Source organism: Nycticebus coucang, chromosome 9, assembly GCF_027406575.1.
Source record: "Nycticebus coucang isolate mNycCou1 chromosome 9, mNycCou1.pri, whole genome shotgun sequence".
Taxonomy (NCBI): Eukaryota; Metazoa; Chordata; class Mammalia; order Primates; family Lorisidae; genus Nycticebus; species Nycticebus coucang.
Window position 1 is genome coordinate 84,217,843 of NC_069788.1, and position 20,766 is coordinate 84,238,608.

Below are 20,766 nucleotides of genomic sequence, written 5' to 3' on the forward strand. Positions count from 1 at the left end.
CAGGCCGCTGAGCCAGGAAGGGGTCAGATGTCAGATTCTGAATGCACTGTGCTGACGGTTTGGGTGTGGGGCATGAGGGGGGATGACTCCAGGGCTTTTGGCCTAGGCAACTTTGAGAATGGGTGGAGCTGCCATCTACTGAGATGATGAGGACATTAAAGGAACTTCAGAGGGCAGCGGATGCCACAGTGCCACCCTGCAACTGTGCCCAGAGTCTATCTGACTCTGCCCAGAAAGATGTGCAGGACAGAAGTCCCAGGAGATGATCACACAGCAGTCCAGCAGCCCTGCCCTGATGACCCCAGCTTCCCTCACCTCTGTCAGGGGTAGCTCTAGGGCATGTGCTCTACACAAGCCCTCAAGGTTCTTGAGCAATTGCACCTTAGTTTTCCCCAAAGGTAACTTGTCCTCATTTTTTTATTCTATCTTCTTTCTTTGTTGACCCCCACCCCCAACCTGGCGTCATCCTACTCACAAACTACTTACACTTTTTTTTTTTTTTTTTTTTGAGACAAAGTCTCACTCTGTCACCCTGGGTAGAGTGCTGTGCCATCACAACTCATAGCAACCTCAAACTCTAAGGCTTAAGCAATCCTCTTGCCTCAGCCTCCCAGGTAGCTGGGGACTATAGGCACTCACCACAATGCCCAGCTAGTTTTTCCATTTTTAGTAGAGATGGGGTCTCACTCTAGCTCAGGCTGGTCTTGAACTCCTGAGTTAAAGGATCCTTTTGCATCGCCCTCCCAGAGTGGTAAGATTATAGGTAGGTGCCACTATGCCTGACCCTACACTTCATTTCCTGTCTTAGGGTCACCTCGGGGGAGCGGGACACAATCTGAGACAAGTGGATCAGCAGATGAAATTAGGAGCTTGGCTGTTGACCTGTTAGGTTTGTGGTGAATATTGAGCGGGACATTCGACACTTAAGTCTGGAATTCGGGGGAGAGCTCACGGCAGAGAGGTGGTGTTTCCAGTCCACCGCAAGGGCATGAATGCAGACAGAGAAGAGGACCAAGGATGGTCAGGTGTCAGGCAGCCAAGGGACAGGTAGCCAAGGAGAATGAGCAGGGTTCACTGGGGAGGAAGGAGCAGAGCGGAGAGAAGTCAGGGAAGAGAGCAGGATGAGGGGGGGGAGGGCTCAGCTCTGCCCTGGCTGTTGAGGGGCCAGGTCAGATGAGGACCAGGGAGGACCACAGGGAGGACCAAAATGGGTTTGATGGAGAGGTAGAAGCTGAAGCCCAAGGGGGTGGTGGGTGTGAGAGAGAATGGGAGGGGAGGAAGTGGAGGCCCAAAGACAGGCAGTAAGGAAGGGGTTGCTGCAGGGGGAAGCAGCTGGAAGGGAATGGGGGGTGAAGAGAAGGATTTTTTCCAAGCTGGGGATTCTTACAGCATATTATATAAAACATGGGAATGAGGCAGAAGAGAAGGAAAACTGATGGAGGTGGGGCTGCCTAGGGAGCCACTGAGCAGAGGAGCAGGCTGGCCTTGGCTGGGACCCTCAGAGCAAACACCTGGGCGGTGCATGCAGGCCCTAAGTAGGGAGGCAGGCAGCTGCCGCAGTGGAGCTAGGGAAGAAATTCTCTTCCACTGCACCCTTTGCTAGGGCAAGTAGGAGGCAAAAATAAAATCTGAGAGTGTGGATGGAGGGGGAGAGGATGGGGGTTGAGGAGAAGGCAAAAAACCGCCTGGAGAGTGGGAGAACAAATTAGAGAGGGAAGTGTACTGTGGCCCAATGGGGGAGGGGGTAGCGGGGCTCCAGGTGAGTGGTTTTGAACTTACACCACTCTACCTGCAGGAATGTGGGCTGTGGACATCACACACAACTGGCTATATTTCCAGAATCATCTAATATCCTCACTTTCACTCTCCAAAGCTTACATTTTGGGGGAATGTTGCTTTTGAGGTACCTGAGGAAAATCTGGACCCTACCTCTTTGCATGACTCCAAAGCCTCCATCTTAATCACTGGGGGCCACTGCCACCTGAGGAGGGAGGCAAGTGCCACCTCAAGAAGGCAGTGAGTACGGGGTGGGGACCCCCATAACCAGGCAAGAAAAAGAACTAAAACCCATTCCTTTTGGTTTCTGCAGGGGGCACTGGGGAAGAGCCTACACAGCAGTTGTTAGAAATAGACAGCTAAAACTGAGGGTGGTAGGACACTGGAACTTGTTGCTCAGCATCGGGGTAGACAGAAGCCCACCTGGCATGCCCCTGGTGATAGACTGGGTATGGCAGAGCAGCCCAGGGAAAGAGGGCAGGCAAGGATTCCCCACTCCTGCCATCTGGCTTCTAGTAATATTGGGATCCATCAGCTGGCTGGGAATCCAAAGTTTCCTGTGGGCATAGTAACCAGGGCAGAGGTCCTCTGGAGAGCCCACTGTGAAGCCACCCTAGAGGGATGAAGGGAGCCTACACAATGGCTAAGGAGTAGGCTCCCCACTAGGGAGATAGTGAGGGTGAGCAGCCAAGACTGTGCCTTGTGCCAGAGATATAGGTGAGGGCTCAGCCAGGAACCTAAAGTCCATTGATTGCACTACCCAACACTGCCAGCAATGGGACTCCACCATGATTTAGGAGCCATGCTGCTCCATGCTGAACAGCCCCACCCAGCAACTCAGCAAATCCAAGTGGAACCACCACTGCCCTACAGTCAAAATTGAAAAATGTATTGCAAAATAAACAAAAACAGAGACCTTTCATTGCCAAGTATACATCCATTTCCTCATGACCAGGAGAGTAGGGGCCGATGAGGAAAGCTCAATCAGTGTCAGAGAAATAAAGAAGCTATAAATGTTTGTGTGGGATCTGAGTATGTGAGTGGGGCAGGGGGGTCTGAGTTTTCAGCTGTTACATGGATCATTGCAGTAGAATGTTGAAATAAGAGCACAGAGGAGGCCCTCTTGGAGCCTCCCACAGAATAAGGAGGATGAAGGGTGACCTCTTGCAGGGCTCCTTGCCGGGAAGCTGGCAAAGCCCTGGAACATCAACAGGCAAATGCCACTCCTGGAGACTTAATACACAGATCTTTGGTTAACCATGGTGCTGCCAGTCATGGTTTAAAGATATAGGCTTTTAATGCCAAACCATCTGATTTGTGCTAGAAGAAGTTCCAGAACTTTCCTTTAGTGCAGTTTTATATTTGACCACCAACCAATTTTTAATCCCCAATTTTTTTTATATGCATTGTTCAGTTCATCTCCTTAGAATAAAGAGCCCAACCATAATTATATTCAACCTCCTCCCACTCCTCCCTCCCCCCACACATCCATAGGTCACATGTAGACTCTGGTATAAAATTTGGGAAAAATTTATCCATAAAAAGGAAAGAAATATGGACACATGCTATTACATGGATAACCTTAAAAACATTATGCTAAGTGAAAGAAGCCAGACGCAAAAGGCCACATATTATATGATTCAGTTTATGTGAAATGTCCAGAATAAGCAAATCCATAGACAGAAAGCATATTAGTGGTTGCCAGGACTGTGGAAGGTGGAGGAAAATGAAGAGTGATGGCTGATGGGTTCAGGGTTTCTTTCTGGGGTGACAAAAAATTTCTGAAAGTAGTGGCAATGGTTGCACAATGCTGAGAATAGACTAAAACCCACTAAATTGCACATTTTAATAGCATAAATTTTATGGCATGTAAGTTACATTTCAATTTTTTTAAAAAAGATTTTTTTAAGTTCTGTCTTCTCAAGGCAGGTCACTTGAATTTATGAGAAGGCGAAGTTAATGATGAAACTTGTCAGAACAAGCACAAAATTCATTCAATTTCCAGTGTTGATGGTTGATTTGAAACCTTGAAAGGGTGACAGTGTACTTAACAAAACTTATATGAGATTTCCAACATTTAACCTTGAATCACTATCAAGTGTCTACTATGCATGTACCACATGCTGCTGTGCAGATGTCAGAGACACAGCAGTGACTGAGACAGATGTGGGGCCCATGGGAGAGACAGACACTTAACATGAAATTGCACAAACAGTTATCCAATTAACATTATGCTGTGAAAGAGAATTACACAGTGACTTAAGAGTTTATAAAAAGAACACAATATATTTGGGGGAGCAGGAGGAACATCCCTGAGGAGTTAGCATTTAAGCCAAACCCGGAAGGCTGGGGAAGAACCACCCAGGCAAAGTAGAAGACAGAGCTGCTAAGCAAGGTGGGAGAGGATACTGGGCAGGCAGCATGGAGAACAGTTTCCTCCCTATGTCTCCAACCACAGTACTCTTTCCTGACCCCACCAAACAGAGTTTCAGACTTCTAAAGCCAGTACTTCTAGCTTGTGCTGGAGTTAGGTGCCTTCTAGAATGTTCATGTCCTGAGATTTTTAGAAGTGTTTCTAATACCATTGTTTATTCATTCATTTACCAAATATTTATTGAGCAGCTGCAACATGCGGAGCACTGGGGATACACAAGAAAACACACAGCGTCCCTGCCCTTCCAGGGCTTACATTCTAAAAGAGAAGACAGATAGTCAACAGGTGAACAGACAGTCAACAGGTGGAAAGAAGGTAACTTCGGAGGTGATGGCCCCATAAGGAGTTTGGGGCTGGATAGGCTTTACACAGCGTGGTCAGGAAAGGTCTGTTTGATGTGAACAGGGGAAGAAACCCACCAGGCTCAGGCTTGAGAAAAGGGAAACTGGGAGAGAAGCTGCTGAGGGTTAGGGAGCAAAGAGACTGGAGCATCAGTAAGGAAAACATGAGGAAAGAGAACAGCACAGAGTGGGTTCTGAGCTCAGCAGGGGTTCTGCTGGCCTTACAGCAGACTTAATTTAGAACTGGATTTAGTTCTAAACTAATAGGAAGACCTTAAATTAGACAGATCTAATTAAGCTTCACAAAGGTAAACTTCTGGGTGGGGGTGTGTGTGTGTGTGTGTGTGGTGGGGGTTGGTAAGTTGGGTGGGAGCCAAGAATGAAACGGAATTAACAAAGGAGAAGACACATGGGATGTCCCAGGCCAGAAATAACAAAAAAAGAGGAGTATGAACAAAGTACAGTGTGCTCTAATACAAGCAAACCCTGTCCAAGTTCCAAAGTTAATAGCACCCACTTTGGAGCCAGGCTGATGTGGGTTTAAATCTAGGCTTACCAAACGTGTGACCTTGGGCAGGTGACTTCTCCTCCGTGCGCCTCAGTCTCCTCGTCTGAACGATGGGGCAACAATAGCGCCTACCTGACAGGGTTGTCGCTGCCAGCACGTTTGTGGGGCCCAGCCCAGCGCGGTGGGCGCCCAACAGCTGCTGCGGCTGTGAGTAATTTGTTACTAAGAATAGTTAGCGCCCCTCTCCCGGCCGCCGTCTCCAAGCGGCCCAGTGCAAAAGGCGAGGTCCGATCCCCGGCCTCGTAGCTAGCTTAGATGCGGCCCCAGGACCCGGGTTCGAGCGCCCCATCCAGACCCCGCCCCCACCCCCGCTCACCTGGGCCGCGGCGGCCCGGGGATGTGCTCGTAGCGGCTGCGAGCGCGGTGCACGAAGGTGCAGCAGAGGCCGAAGGCGAGCAGGACAGCGCTGCAGAGCAGCAGTAGCCCGGGGCTCATGGCTCCGGGGCAGGCCAGGCCGGGGTCGGGGACCGGCGCCGAGGGGGTCGGGAGGCCGCGAGCCGACTCAGCTGTCAGCGCCGCGCGCCGCCTCGGCCCCAGGCCCGGCGCGACCCAGCACCGCCCCCGCCTTCTCGGCTCCGCCCCCGCCGGTTCCGACCCCGCCCAGGGCGTCCGTCCCCGCCAACCAGGTCTCCGCCTCCAGCTCTGGCTCTCAGGGCCCGCCCCCGCTCCGCCCCGCCCCTAAAGCCCCGCCCCCACCTTGACACCGCCCCAGCCCATACACTGCCCAGAGCATGTAGTCTACACCAATCACAACTCCGCTCTGGCTCCTCCCCCGCCTCCTTCAGGCTAAAGCTCCGCCCATAACGCGTTGTCCCTGGCAACACTGATTGCTTCGCTCTCAGTTCCTCCGCGCTCAGTCCCTTCTCAACCCGGATTTCACGAAGCGGCGGCTCGAAGTCCTGCGGCCTGGCTCCGCCCTCTCTGGCGCCTCCAAGTAACGGCATCTGTCTGCGCGCTGTCCTAGGCCCCTTTCTTTTTCCCTAAAACGTTCCTAGAAACCCCAACCCAGCTCCCAATTCTCGCATTTTATCGACTGTTCCCAAACCTCTCCCTGGAATCCCAGGTCCCCAAAGTTGGTTTCTCCAAATGTCTCTGGGGTGCCTTCCCTGCTCGGCCCGTCCACGCTGAGCGCCCGCGAGGCCCACGGGTAGGTGACCAGGGCCCCAGCGGGGCACTAAGGGCCTGTGTCTGTGATTGAAGAGCGCATAGCTGGACCTGAAGCTGCTCTTCCAGAGTTTTGGGCACCTCCGGAACATCCCAGACCTCGGCGACGCCCCAACTGTGGCGTTGGTCCGGGTCCGAAGTGAAAATCTGGGTAAGGTAAAGCGAGCAATGTGCGCAGGTTGGCCGAAGGGTATCTTAAAAATAATAACCAAGGCTTTCCTCCCTGATATAACCTGCTTCTCCTTACCAGGTATTATAAAAGAGGCCAACTCTGGGCTTTTTAGTTCCCAATTCCTATTCCCAGGAGCCACCCAGAGTGAAAGCAGGGGCGGGCGCGCAGGCATGCCCACTCTTGGTCCAGATAAAGATTCTCCAGGCTGGGGAAGAAGCGCCAAAGTATTTAGGTACTGCCGAGTTTCTGAAAAGCGGCCATACCCCTGCCCTACGCTTGGCCAGTCTTGGAGAAGGCGTGGGGGTTGGAAAACGAAGGAGACCTGTGTATAGCCAGGAACAGTCCCGGTCGAGGGCAGGGGTGTGTGCGCTGAGGGGTGACGGAGAGGGTCAAGTTTTAAGAGCTGTGCCCCACATGGAGGTGGCAGGATTTCTGCCTCGGAGACACCTGCATCCTGGACATGTCAGGCAGCCGGAGGCACCTGCACCGGCCTTTGGGTTGGACTCCGAGGAAGTTGGCTTGCCACCGCGCCCCCACGTGGCGGCGAGAAGCATTGGAAGGCACGCACCAGGGACCTCAGGTTGGCCCTCAGCTGGAGGTGGGGACAGGAGAGCTCAAATAGTCCCCCTGTGGGCTGTGGAAGGTCCAGAGTTTGGAGGCAATTTGGAGGGAGGATGAAGCTGCAAGGAGGATGTGAACTTCCTGCATGCTGGCAAGAGAGTTGGGGGAATTAGCTAAAAAAGAAATGTGATGTGACCATGTTTAGTTTCCAGTTTGTGGAACAGACGGGAGAGTGGTTCCTTGAAGGCAGGGCCAGATCCCGAACAGCTCTAGGCACAGCCTGGGGCCCCTCATAGGGCAGGCGTAGAGCAGCATCAGGTACTCAGCTCCAGCCTGTCCAACTAGGGCTAAGGAGAGGAGTTGACATTAATATTCTCCAGCGCATCAGGCAACAACAGTGACCTCTGGCTCAACATATTTCTTCCCACAAAACAGCCCTTGTCCCCAGATGGGGCAAGCCCACAGACTCCCTTAATCCTGGGTACCAAGTATATGGCTTTCCCATCGTATTTGGGATACACACCGCATTTGGTGCTGCTGTGATCAGGTAGGGAAACACAGGTTGCCCACTCAGGCCTCAGGGCCTAGGGTTGGAGGCCCTTTTCCTAGGCAGGCAGGACTGCCAGCTGCCAGTAGAGGTCACTTCCTGGAAGGGCGTTGCCAACCCTCTGCCCCTTCATGGGAGAATCTGGAATAGATCTGGATAAAGCTATCCAGTATGGTAGCCACAGGCCATGTGTGGCTGTCCAGCACTTGAAACAGGACTAGTCCAAACTGAGATGTGCTGTGTAAGATACCATACCAGATTTCATAGATTTAATACTAAAAAAGAATGTAAAAAAAGTCATTGATATTTGTATATGGATTACCTGTTAAAATGATAACATTTTTAATATGTTGGGTTAAATAAAATATACTAAATTAATTTCACTTCTTTCTTTTTACTTTTTAACATAGCTACTAGAAAGTTTATATTACCCATATTGTGTTTCTATTGGGTAGTACTATTGTAGACAATGACTCTCACAGTGTGGGCCCTACCCTAACAGCATAAGCATTACCCAGGAACCTGCTAGAACTAAAAGTTCTCAGCTCTACAAACACTGAGTCAAAAAATCTTGAGACATAGGGCCCAGCAACCTGTATGTTAAGCAGCCCTGCAGAACTTGATTCTGCTCAAGTTTGAAACCACCAGTACAGCTGGCACCACACAGGGAGTGGCTTCCCAGCAGGAATTTTGGGGGGACACACAGGCACAGGAAGTGGTTTTGAAGCAGCTGCCTTCACTTGGGTGACCTGGGAGGGCAGAAATCCAGTACCCTAAGAAAGGAAAAGGATTAGGCTTTGAAGGGTGGGCCTCCCTTCAAAGCTGCCTCTAAAATTCTGGAAACCAGTTTCATAGCCTCTTAGGGATCTGTCCCCTCATCTGGAAAAGAGAGAGTGATGCTGAACGTGACTTATGGGCCCATTGTCAGGATTAAATGAGCCAGCACATCTGAGGAACCTCAGTAAGTTCTCAGTAAAAACTAGTTAGCAGGGAAGGAGGGGCGAGGACAGATGCCTCCACAAGAAGACTTGGGTTCTACATGGCGTGAAGGATCTTTCTTCTCCTGTTTTAAGGATTTCTTCCCATGTCATTCTGATGCTGCTCCCTCCACATGGCATGTCCCTCCTCACTCTGTCTTGGACAGTTGGCAGCTGCCAGCATGGACACTACTAGCCTGGGATTAAGCCTTCTGTCCAAGAAGGAGCCTGGAACCAGGAGAGCACATCTGCGGTGTTACCTCGTTTTTCATCTAATAATCCTGCTGATTATGTTTGTTTTCTAGTGAGGCTCAGAGAGGTAAGTGACTGGCCCAAGGTCACACAACCAGGACTGGAACCCAGTCTCCAGCTTCCTTGAACCACCCAAATATTTGCAAGATGTAAACACAGGGGCTGCCTACCAGTGTGCTTGGCTGCAGCCACTGATCGGGCTACAGGAGCCCTGACCCAGCTGGGGCTTACCAGAGGGACACAGGTGAAGCTGGGGTGTTATGACCTCAGGCTGATGCCTTGAACACAGTCCTAAATGCAGGGCCACACCTGGACCATCCCTGCAGCCTTGGCTCCTAAGGTCCAGAACTAAGCTGTGTGACCTTAGGCAGAGGTACCCCCCTCTCTAGGAATCTGATCCAGGCTGCTAACTGGAGGCTAGAGTTAGGGAGATGTGAGTGGAAGCTGGCAGAAAAGAGAGCAAACCTTGACCCCCATCCCCAGAGGCCCTGGAGGACTCTAAGGCAGGATTGAAGTCCCTAGGGACAGTGTCACTTCTAAATGTTCCCTCAGTGGCCAGCCACAAGTGGGGGAGTGAAAGGAGCACCAGACAGGAAGCCTGCTCTGTCCTTCCCTGAACCTGGGGGACATGTGAGACAGGTAATTCAATGCTCTCGAGGCAACACAGCAGGAAAGCCCACAGCTGAGGCTCCAGAGCTGCACTGCCTGGGTTCAAATTCAAATTTGGGCTATGTAACCTTGGCAAGTGACAACCTCCCTGGAACTCAACTTCCACATCTGTAAAATGGGAAGGCAGGCTAATCATAACACCTGACTCTCATTGTTAGTGTGAGGACTAAATGGCGTATAAGACTGATGTACAGTGCTCAGCAGACTCATTGCCCACCTCCCTTTTTACTGCTTAAGGATGGTAGTTAACCTCCTTCCAGGAGTGAAGCCACCACCCAAACCTTGTTTGGGACCTGAGAGGTGATAAGACTGGGAGTGGGGAAGGAACCCATCCTACCTGGAAGACTCATAGGCCAAGGTTGGCACTGCCTAGTTGAGTGGAAGGGCCTGGGACTTTACCCCCAGCTCCCTCTGCCAACATCCCCTCTCTAGACAAAACAGCTGCTAGGGCTGGGCAAGCAGGGCCCTGGTGCCACTGTGGTTTGAAGTCCTTGAGGACCACCATGCCTTCCCTTGGCTCCAGGCTCAGCTTAGGATCTCTGACAATCTCTCCTTAGGCTCACTGCTCCATCTGCTCAGTAAGGAGTTGGGCCTGGACAATTGCCAAGGGCCCTCCTTGCTCCTAACACTGCTCAGCATTTCCCTGTGCCCTGTATCCCGGGACAATGCCCATTCAACCTCCGGGCAGTTGGAGGCTTGAAAGGAGCAGGAAGGCAGCAACAGAGCCATCTGCCAGGCAGTAGGGGCCCCGAGGGGTCTCTAGCTGCCTCATAGCCAAGCTGGTGTCCAGATAGGGCCTGGCACACCCCTGGGCACAGCAGCACTGGAGCTAGGGAGTGCAATGTTCAGGGTGCAAGGGGCTCTAGAGCCAGGCTGCTTGTGTTAAAATGGCTCTCCTCTCCCTGGCAAAGTACCCTCAACTAAAATACTTGACCTCTGTGCCCCTCAGTTCCCCCTTCTGTAAAGAGGAAGAAGAAGGCTGTTCTGAGGACCGAATGAGCTGACACATGCTGTTCCATTTTTACATGATGCCCAACACACAGGCCACAGTCAGTGGCAAGGCTCCACAGACTCAACAAGGCACTGGGGCCTGGGACCCTTGACAATCCCCCTCAGCATGGAGGGATGGAGAGTCTCCTGTAGCCCAATACTCTACACATGGCTCCACTGAGCAGCTAGGACAGTGGTTCTCAACCTGTGGGTGGTGATCCACAGGAACTGTATTAAAGGGCTGCATAAGAAAGGTTGAGAACCACTGAGCTAGGAGAACCTTCCAGACTTGGAAGGTCTGCCTGATGCTGGTGCACCACCCTAGTGCCAACTCAACTCCCAGAACTCAGCACAGGCAACACCCTCAACATAGGCTGGGTTTGGGTTCCTCACCCATTCTCCTTATAACCTCTGACATGGGCCATATCCTTTCCTCAACTGCCCAGGGACTCATCTGCCCTGCCCACCCTCCTAGAGGCTGAGCTCAGCTGTACTTAATGCCCCCTCTAAAGGTCTGGCACAGAGCAGGGCTGAGGACTTTGGGGGAGCTGCAGACCCAGCACCTCCGGCCCTAATACTAGCTCCCAGGAAGGCGCAGGGCAGACAGAAGAGGCAGGAGGGTGGTTTGTGAACAGCCATGTTGTTGGCATAGCTCTGGGTGACAAAGCATCACTGTCTCACTGGACCCACAGCGTGGTTGGCCTGAGCTGTGGCTAAAGGAATCAAGTGTCCCCTGAGTTCCACTGAGCAGTATGGGAATGGAGATGACAGAGGTGTCCTCTGTATCCCCAACACAGCAGCCGAGGTAGAAGCCCTGCCCAGCTAGGGCTAGTAGCTCCTGTCCTGGGAGCAGGGGAGAGTCAGCCCACAGGGCTCAGGATGGTGATGAGGTTGGAGACGGCCAGGAGGTTCCGCCAGCACACAGCCACAGGGGTCATTCAGTCCCCCCTTTCCCAAGGTTGGCCAGCATGCCGGAGGTGCAACACAGGGAAGGCTTCCCTACAAATCGGGGTCCTCGTGGCTGCACACAACGCCCGCGTCTTCCTGGTGGCCGCAGTTGTGCGTGCCCACGCCGGCGTGTGTGCACTCCAGCAGGCTGCGCTCACCGCCCGCACAGCGCACGTCGTCCAGCAAGATAGGCAGTGCGAGGCCCTCGCCGAACTCTGCGCGCTTGCTGGCCCGCACGGCATGTGCAAAGCCCAGCTGGCGACACACGACGGCGGCAGCCTTGGCATCCCACGCGTCGTCGCACACGGTGCCCCAGCGTCCGCCCACGAACACCTCCACACGCCCACGGCCAGGGCTCAGGCCTGCGGGCCGCACGAGGCGCACCGCGCCGTTGGAGGGCGCTGGGCCAGCCGTGCTGGGCCGTCCCCGCCGCCTTCCGCCGCCCCTCCGGCCCCCTGGCCGCCTAGTGGGCCGTGATGGCCGTGCGGGGCGCGAGGTCTGCGCGCGCGGGGCCTCAGTGGGGCGGCTGCGGCGGGGCGCCTGGGTGGGCGTGCGCACAGTGGGCCGCGGGGTGCTCTCCATCCTCCGGATGAACTCTGCACAGAGGAAGAACCTTCTGTCAAGAGGGAACCACCACCCCGTGCTGCTCTCCAGCCAATTCAGGGAGCACAGACTCCGGGGAAAGATGTGCTTGAAGTGCCGTCCACTCAAACCCTGAAAATGGGGTGCCACTGGGGATCCCAGCAGTGTATCCAGGGTGACCCTGAGCCCAGAAGATGCCAGTCTGGAGCTGGATGCCAAGTGCCTCTGCAGTCACTGGGCAAACACTCCTGGCATCTGCCTTGTGCCACTCTGCTGCTTCTTGCTACCCCGGGGCCCAGCCGTCCTGGGAATCCCCAGGTTGGAGGAGGAGACAGACCCCGAGACAAAGGAAGAGAAGGAGTGTCTGTGAGGGCTTCCAGGAGCAGGTCAGTGATCAGTAGAATGGGAACCAGACCCACACAGGGACCCTCTGGTTAGGGTGAGTCTCTTTCCTGCTGGCTTCCTGGCTGCCGGCCCTGCCATCCATCACAGCAGGTGAGACGGGAGCGCCCAGGGTGTGTGGCTGAGGGGGAGGGAGGGAGACTAAGGGTAGGGCCTGGGCACAGCAGGTGCAGGGAGCTGAGGGCTGAGTCCCTCCGTCCCTTCAGGATGTGAGGGCACACTTGCCTAGGTGTACCCTCACTGTGCATTGGACCCTGTGCTGCGTCCAGCCCTACCTAATACAGGGCAATCCAGGCACTGGGACCAACCTGTGTGACAGCCCTCAGGGGAGGGCTGAACTCCAGACTACTTAGTTACTGGAGGTGGGGGAGGGGCTGGGGGAGGGGAGGGGGGATATCCTGGAGCCATTGGCCCAAACCACTTTAATCCTCCATGTCCCTTAACTCAGCCCTCAGCCAATCTCATTCTGAAAACTACTGAGATGGGGGCTGAGAAGGGGTCTCTCAGAACAAGGCCAAGTGTAAGCCAGGGCTGTGAGCGCTGAGACATGTACCCACTCCCCTCCACGTGCACCCACTCCACCCACAGGAAGGGTGTCCAGCTTCTCGGGCTTCCTCGCTTCTCTTCCCCTGCTGTGCTCCTGTTGCCCCCCCACCCCAACTCCACTACTGGTGAATGCACGCTGCGCCTCCTCATCTCTCCAGGCTCAAACTCCACTGCTCTAGGTGGGTCCCACAGGACCCAGTGCACACTCTGTCACAGTGCCTGGGACACTAAATGACTTCTCTGTCCTTCCAAGCCAGGGCAGGGCCTGGTCTAATTTCTCTCTGCGGCTCCAGCATCCAGCACAGAGCTGGTAACTAACAAAAGCACCAGAAAGTGCAGAATGAGAGAGTGAAAAACACGCCAAGCCCGAAACCAACTGCGGCCAGAACTAACTTCCCAAAACACTGAGCTCCTCCCTTCCCCCCAGCCTCCTACTGCCCTGGGCACGCCCACCTCAGGGCTATGCACCCCCACTCTCCTAGGGACCCAGCTCCCCCCCATCTGCAACCCCACCCCCAGTCTAACTGGCAACATGCCAGACATGCTGGTCTGCTGAAATATTGCCTCTAGCCTACAAAGTGGTTTTTTAAATTTTGAACTAGTTGCCAAAATTTCAAATTTGGAGACTGTATGTAATGAGAGGGTAAAGACCCCAGCTGTGTTGCTCAGCTAGGCACACATATGTGGTGACTGAATGAATGGATGGTTTCCTGCTTCTCTCAAGAATCAGAAGATAGCAACACTGGGTCTTTGTTCTTACCTACCTTGGACCCAGTGCAACAGCTTCCTTCCCTGGACATACCCTTTTCACTTGGCTCCAGACCCCTTAGACAGTCTTTCGTAGCCTTGCTGGCCCCTCACTCCTCTCTCCTTACCAAGCTTGTCAAAGTGAAAACATCTCATGGAAGGCCCAGCCCAAATGCCACCCTCTCACTCAAGTAACTCGTTCCAAACTCCCTTGCTTATACACAGATAAACCTTTGTTGCTCTCTGTTCCTCCCAAGAACTCTGAGCATACCTTGCCTGGCACCAGGTATTTCTTACCTTGCTGTGTTCCTTCTGAGCCTGCCACCCCTTAGGGACACCCACCCATGGCTTGGGACCTGGTTTAAGGAGTTATGGCCAGTCAAGCAGGACCCACTTCAGTTAAACTTCCATCCACTTTAACAAGGCATCTGATGTGTGCCAGGCACAGTGCTGGGCACAGGGCCAGGCATCTGGCTGGAGGAGCAGCAAGGGTGAGCTGCAGGAGCCCTCTCCCCATCCCCAGTGTCCCCACTGGTGGGCACTTACTTTCTTTAGGCACAAAGTGGACAAGGCGACTCTTCACCTTCACCTGAGCAGGATGGATTTGACACTTGCCGGGTGGTGCCCGTCTGCCAAGGACACACAGGAAGTCATGAGTCCCACCTTGACAGCCCACCCTAGTGTGTCTTCCTGACATGTGCCCTTCCCCTGCAGTGAGGGAGGAGAGTGGTCAGGCAGGTGTGGGCAGGAACAATAGCAACAGGTGGCTATTTAGTGACCTCATAACATATGGCCCACGGCATTTCTCTAGGCCCCAGGATTCTAAGGGCTCAACCCCAGGACACAAACCTCCTATAACACAGCTTGCCAGAGTCTACTTAGCCTCTGCTTGAGTGGCACCAGGGCTGGCAGCTTACTCATTCCTGAGCCATTTCTAATTCAGAGCATGGCCTCTGTCCTCGGGGTGTGATCAAACGCCAGTCTCTCTCCTTGCCCAGCCTGCCAGTCTGACTTTTCTAACTGCTGCCTATTCCTGCCCCCTTCCTCACTCACCATCTCCATTGATTTTGAGAAGGGTCTCTCTCTGCCCCTCTGCTTGCTGGATTTCTGGTTATGAGAATCTGAAAAATTTCTCTGCCTCGAGGGCCAGAGAAAGGTCAAATCAACTTAAAGGATGAGGCAGGGGCCAGAGCTGAGAGGAGGCATGGGGGCGTTGGCGTAAGTTTGAGAGAGCCAGGACAGAAAGGAGTCTGAGAACGGTGCCAGGGCTGTGAATTGGGTTTCCTTTGACATCACTAAGGGGCATTCCATTTTAATTAGGTTTTGGCTGTGGATCTGTGATCTTTGAATGGGACTGACCCTATTCCGGGCCTGACCCACGTGGGTCCACTTCAGTAGGGTTCCAGTAGGACTCTCAGCCTGAGGTGGGAAGCCCAAAAGGTGAAGCAGCCATGTGACACGCAGCAGCCTTCTGACATTCTTGGCAAAAAAAGGAAACTAAGGAGGGGCGCAACCTAGGGGCTGCAGAAACACAACCAAGCACACACAATTCTCAAAGCTAGAGGAAGAGGGGAGGTTTGTTTGCTCTAACTTCCAGGGAATGTCTACATTCTTCAGAAAAACCTGGCAAGGGGTTTGTTCCTTCAGGAAATTATGTAAAAAATCCTTATTAGGCAAAAGCATAGGAGAGACACCCCAAATGCCACAGTGGTTCTTCATGGGCAGTAATTGATGGCCCAGCCCCCAGCCCCTGATCCCTGTTTTTTCATTTTCCAAAAGTCCTGTATGTCACAGAGCCTCTATGCAATCTGGGGGTACAAAGAAATGCATTGATTCCAACAGAGAAAAATGAAAAGGAAGAGAAGGGTCAGGGTGGAAGGGAGGAGTCCAGCCCACTTCTGGGTCTTCCAAACCACAAGACCTAGAGCAGAACTCCCTATGTTTCTACAACACAGGACAATGAGCTAAAAGGGAAGGGGTGTTGCAAAGACCAAAGGAGATGATCAGTCTAAGGCAGCATCTCGCATGAATTGGTGCTCAATATATGTAGTATATCCTTAGAGGAGTATTCTTTTCTTTTGGGTGGTGCCTGTAGCTCAAAGGAGTAGGGCACCGGCCCCATATGCTGGAGGTGGTGGGTTCAAACCCAGCCCTAGCCAAAAAACTGCAAAAAAAAAAATCTTTTATTTTTTTTTTTTGGAGACAGGTTCTCACTCAGTCACCCTAAGGTTGAGTGCCATCATGTCATAACTCACAGCAACCTCAAACTCCTAGATTCTAGCAATCCTCTTGCCTTAGCCTTCCAAGTAGCTGGGACTACAGGTGTCTGCCATTACACCTGGCTAGTTCTTCTATATTTTAGTAGAGACAGGATCTTGCTTTGCTCAGGCTGGTCTCAAACTCCTGTGCTCAGGCTATCCACCTATCTTGGCCTCCCAGAGTGCTAGGATTACAGGTGTGAGCCACCATGCCTGGCCAAGAACATTCTTTTTTAAAAATTCGAAATACCCTAAAAGTCCAAGGAATGGATAAGACAATTATGGCACAGCGACTCAGCAGAAAATTTATACAATTATTAGAAATGGTCCTTTTGAGTGTGACAGTTCAACATGCAAACATTTATACAAAATAGGGATAAATAAATGAAGAAGAACGCAGTTTTCCTAGGCTCCAAACACTGCATAAATCCTGGTGCTGTACAGAAAAAAGATGAGTGGAACCTCAGGAAAATGGGAAGGAAAGGATGAAGAAGGAAGTAATTGTGTCTTTTTTTGATGAAAAGTTATGTCAATTAATATATCTGTGCTTTAAAACACAAAGTGTGGTAAACATGGAAAATTTGAGAAGCTGTCCTACACCAGAGGACACTAAGGAGATAAGATGATTAAATGTAATATGGGGCTCAGCACCTGTAACTCAGTGGCTAGGGCACCAGCCACATACACGAGAGCTGGCAGGTTCGAATCCAGCCCTGGCCTGCCAACAATGACAACTACAACCAAAAATAGCCAGGCATTGTGGCAAGCACCTGTAGTCCCAGCTACTTGGGAGGCTGAGGCAAGAGAATCGCTTGCTGTGAGCTGTGATGCCACGGCCTTCTACCCAGGGCAACAGCTTGGGACTCTGTCTCAAAAAAAAAAAAAAAAAAAAGTAATATGAGATCCTGGAACAGAACAATTAGAAAAATCCTTTAAAAAAGTGTAGTATTGGGCGGTGCCTGTGGCTCAGTGGGTAGGGTGCCAGCCCCATATACCGAGGGTGGTGGGTTTGAACCTGGCCCTGGCCAAACTGCAATAGAAAGATGGCCGGGTGTTGTGGTGGATGCCTATAGTCTCAGTTACTCTGGAGGCTGAGGCAAGAGAATTGTAAGCCCAGGTGTTGGAGGTTGCTGTGAGCTGTGCGACACCACGGCACTCTACTGAGGGCAATAAAGTGAAACTCTGTCTCTACAAAAAAAAAAAAAAAAAAGTGTGGTATTTAATTAATAGTAATATGCTAATATTAGCTAATTAGTCTTGACAGGTGTACTGGGATAATGTAAGATGTTAATAATAGAGGATACAGGGTGGGGTATATGGGAAACTCTGTACTATCTTTGCAATTTGTCCGTAAATCTGAAACTAAAATTCAAAAATTCTAAAAGTTTAAAACATATATCATCTGGATTTTGGTGATTGCTTTCCTGCAGTATCATTTCGTATGTTCCTCTGGCCCTGTATTTCCTGCAAATTGGTGGGTGGATCTGCTGGCCCTATATATATAGGGCGGTGCCTGTGGCTCAAAGGAGTAGGGCGCTGGCCCCATATGCCGGAGGTGGCGGGTTCAAACCCAGCCCCAGCCAAAAACTGCAAAAAAAAAAACCAGACATGTATTTGGTTTTTTAACTCTGTTAAAAACAGAGTTACTCTGTTGTCCAGGCTGGAGAGCTGTGGCATCATCATAGCTCACTGCAACCTCAAACTCCTGGGCTCAAAGGATCCTCCTGTCTCAGCCTCCCAAGTAGCTGAGACTATAAGGCACCCACACAACACCCACTAATTTTTCTACTTTTAGTAGAGACGGGTTTTTTTTTTCTTTCTTGCTCAGACTGGTCTTGAACACCTGAGCTCATGGGATCCTCCTCCTGGTCTCAACCTCCCTGAGTGCTAGGATTACAAGTGTGAGCCACTGTGCCTGGCCAAAGAAATTTTTTAAGCACAGCAAGTATTTCAGGATTTTTCCAAACCTAGTGTGTCTCAAAGTTTGGAGTAACTAAACTTATTAGGGGATCTCCCAGGGTCTGCCAACCGTGAGCAGATTCTTAGAGTGCAACCTCACGCTTTGTGTTGGAGGTGAGCACAAGCTGTCTTCATTCCAGAGTGCTAAACAGAAGTACAGGCTGGTGAGAAAACCCTCAGAGAAGCAAACAACTAAAGGCTGAGAAGATGCTTAAGAAAGATGATGATTTGTTCATTCATCAAACATTTCCAAGTCTCTGCTCTGTGCCATTCCTGGCAGTGGGGGCTGACTTTGCAGAGGTACAGGGATACAGCCTTGGCCCTGGAGACCATCGGAGCAGCTGGGAGATAGTTGTGCAGCTTAGAGATTACAAGCCTGGTTTATGAGAGCTGAGAGAGGGGTAGACAGGGGCCTGGACAGGAAAGTGGGTTAGGGAAAGCACTTGGCAGTAGCTAAGGAACTAAGGCAGGACTCGAGCCAGCTGCCTCTGAGCTTTGCTGGGGCCTGGGCCCATGACTTCATATCTTTATGTTCATTTCTGCCTCTGCGAAATGGGCAGCTGAGAAGTCAATGAGTTATGCGTGGAAGGAGTCAGAATACCACCTAGCAGAGTTAGTGGCCTTACACCTAGGAGCAGAGATGAAAGCAGAGTAGAGCCCCAGCGTGTTCTAGCCAGTAGTCGATGGTGGTCTCCCCAGGGCAGGATCAGGGCAGAAGGACACATAGGAGTCAGGGAGTCTGGGAGGTAGCTGGGAGGCCAGTGAGGGGCTGGAGGTACAAGAAGACAGACGCAGGGGAAGGGATCAGTAAGCAAGCTGAGTCAAGCCTCTGCTCATCTCTCATCAGCTGTAGTTGGTGGCTTCTGCTCTGTCTCATCTGAATAGTGCTAACTGTGAACCAGCTCTGAATCCTGCAGCTACCCTGAGAAGCTACTCACTTCTCTCTGGGCCTCAGTTTTCTTGTCTGAAAAATGGGGCTATTAATAATACCCGCTGAGCCAGCATGGTGACTCACGCCTATAATCCCAGCACTTTGGGAGGCAGAGATGGGCAGATTGCTTCAGCTGAGGAGTTTGAGACCAGTCTTAACAAGAGTGAGACCCCATCTCTAAAAATAGCCAGGCATTATGGTGGGCGCCTGTAGTCTCAGCTACTTGGGAGGTTGAAACCAGAGAATAGCTTGAGCCCAGAAGTTTGAGGTTGCTGTGAGCTAGGACACTATAGCACTCTACTCTGACTATTTTTAGTAGAGACAAAGTCTACTTTGAGACTCTGTCTCAAAAAAAAAAACTTGCCTCAGGGAGAGGGAAAACAAGGTAACAGAGGTGTCCTGGCAGACAATGGGAGCTCAGTCAACGTCTGAACAGACAGGACTCACCTGGAGGGATCGATCACTTTGTAGATGACCCCACGTGCAGCTGTGGCACTTGGCACGCCTGTCGACATGAAGTAAAGCTCCCCTTTGGATAATGAACAAGGCAATCAGTGAGAACCCTGCAGGGGTGGGCTGGGTCACCAGGAAGGAGGCAAGACTAGAGGTCAGAGCCTGGGTGAGTCCAGGCAGAGCCATACACCCAGGATGCCACACTCCAGAGGCCCTGGGGCATGAGGCTGCCTCCCCCAGCTTCATTTCTAGTCCTGGGGATTGATATCTAGAATGGCCTGGAACTCCTTTCCTTTGGGTTGCTGAGAATAGGGTTGATTTAGGATCCTCAAGGCAACTGACAGCTGAGTCAGAGCTGGCTGAGAGAGTATTCCAGGCTCTGTCTGTACCCACCCAGGCTCTGATGTCCAATCTTGCATCCTTCCTGGTAACCCAGTCCACCCTGGTTCCTGCCTAGGTTTCTGGCCCAGCATCACACACCTCTGAGCAAAAATGAGGAAGCACAGCCCAGCTCCCCCACTGACTGCTTCCTGGGTGATCTGAGGGCACACTCAGTTCTCTGATCTTCAGCTTCCTCATTTTTAAAATGGGTATGTCCATGGACTGGTTACAAGGATTAAAGAGCACAGAGTAAGTGCTCAGTATTAGCTACTAATGTTTTTGTCATCTTCTGGTACCTCCCAGGCAGGGCAGAAAGTGCATGGTCAGGAGTGTGAATCCCAGCCCCTCCACCTGGCTCATGTGATTCTCTAGCAGCTTTGTGATGGCTCCAAAGCTTCAGTTTCCTCCATCTCTCAGCGCTGTAGTGACAATGTAATGATCAGCGTTCTGAGCACCTAGCACTATCGTGCTCTCAGGAAAGGTTTCAGGATGCTCTCCGGGAATCTTAGCTCTCTCTGCTCTTCACATCCCAATCATACCCCAGACCCGTGCTGCCAAAGGCACCATCCAGAAAATACACTTCCTTATGCTCTCTTTCCGATGAGAAAACAGAGGCTCAGTGAGGTCAAGGGACTTGTCCGAAGTCACACAACAGTTAATGGTTAAGCCAGACCCAGAACTCAGGTAAATCTGCTGTTCAACCCCACACCAATATAGGATGCATGGTGGCTGGGAGCACAGACATAGCCACAAGTGGCTTGACAGGAGAACTCAACCATGCAAGTACCTCTGTTCTTGTAAAAGGATAGCAGAGAGCTCCCCCAGGGCTGGGGATAAGGTGGGGGCCTCCCCAAGGAGAGGCTGAGACAGACCACTTGGTAAGAGCATGGAGAAGGGCATGTCCCTGCCGACTGCAGGTGCTACGGGTGCATCAGGGAGGGCTGCTTGGTGGCGGCATCTGTGAAATGCCAGGGAACCCAGGGAATTCCACAAAGGGAAGAAACTTGAGGGGCAACTTGTGTAACTGGGATAGATCCAGCTGTGACAGGGCTGAGGGATAAGGAAAGCAGACACTGAGTGGTCAGTGACTCCTGAGCCCCCCAGGAGC

General features: G+C 52.0%; 2 protein-coding genes across 4 annotated transcripts in view; both read right to left on the reverse strand.

Annotated features, from left to right (window-relative positions):
* Nucleotides 1–5,705, reverse strand: part of LOC128594315 (cholesterol 24-hydroxylase) — a 54,635-nt gene extending 48,930 nt beyond the window's left edge. Inside the window, exon 1 of the mRNA XM_053603003.1 lies at nucleotides 5,436–5,705. Within this exon, the coding sequence (XP_053458978.1) occupies nucleotides 5,436–5,554 (119 nt within the window). The 5' untranslated portion in view covers nucleotides 5,555–5,705. The remainder of the gene's footprint in view (nucleotides 1–5,435) is intronic.
* Nucleotides 5,706–6,451: 746 nt separating this feature from the next.
* HHIPL1 (HHIP like 1) overlaps nucleotides 6,452–20,766 on the reverse strand; it is a 73,518-nt gene continuing 59,203 nt past the window's right edge. For 2 of the 3 annotated variants that reach the window (XM_053601123.1, XM_053601124.1), the window contains 3 exons: nucleotides 19,272–19,353; nucleotides 14,223–14,305; nucleotides 6,452–11,995 (listed from right to left, as the gene is read on the reverse strand). In XM_053601123.1, coding sequence (XP_053457098.1) covers nucleotides 11,451–11,995; nucleotides 14,223–14,305; nucleotides 19,272–19,353 — 710 coding nt within the window. In that variant the 3' untranslated portion in view covers nucleotides 6,452–11,450. The remainder of the gene's footprint in view (nucleotides 11,996–14,222; nucleotides 14,306–19,271; nucleotides 19,354–20,766) is intronic. The other variant, XM_053601122.1, reaches the window with a different exon arrangement.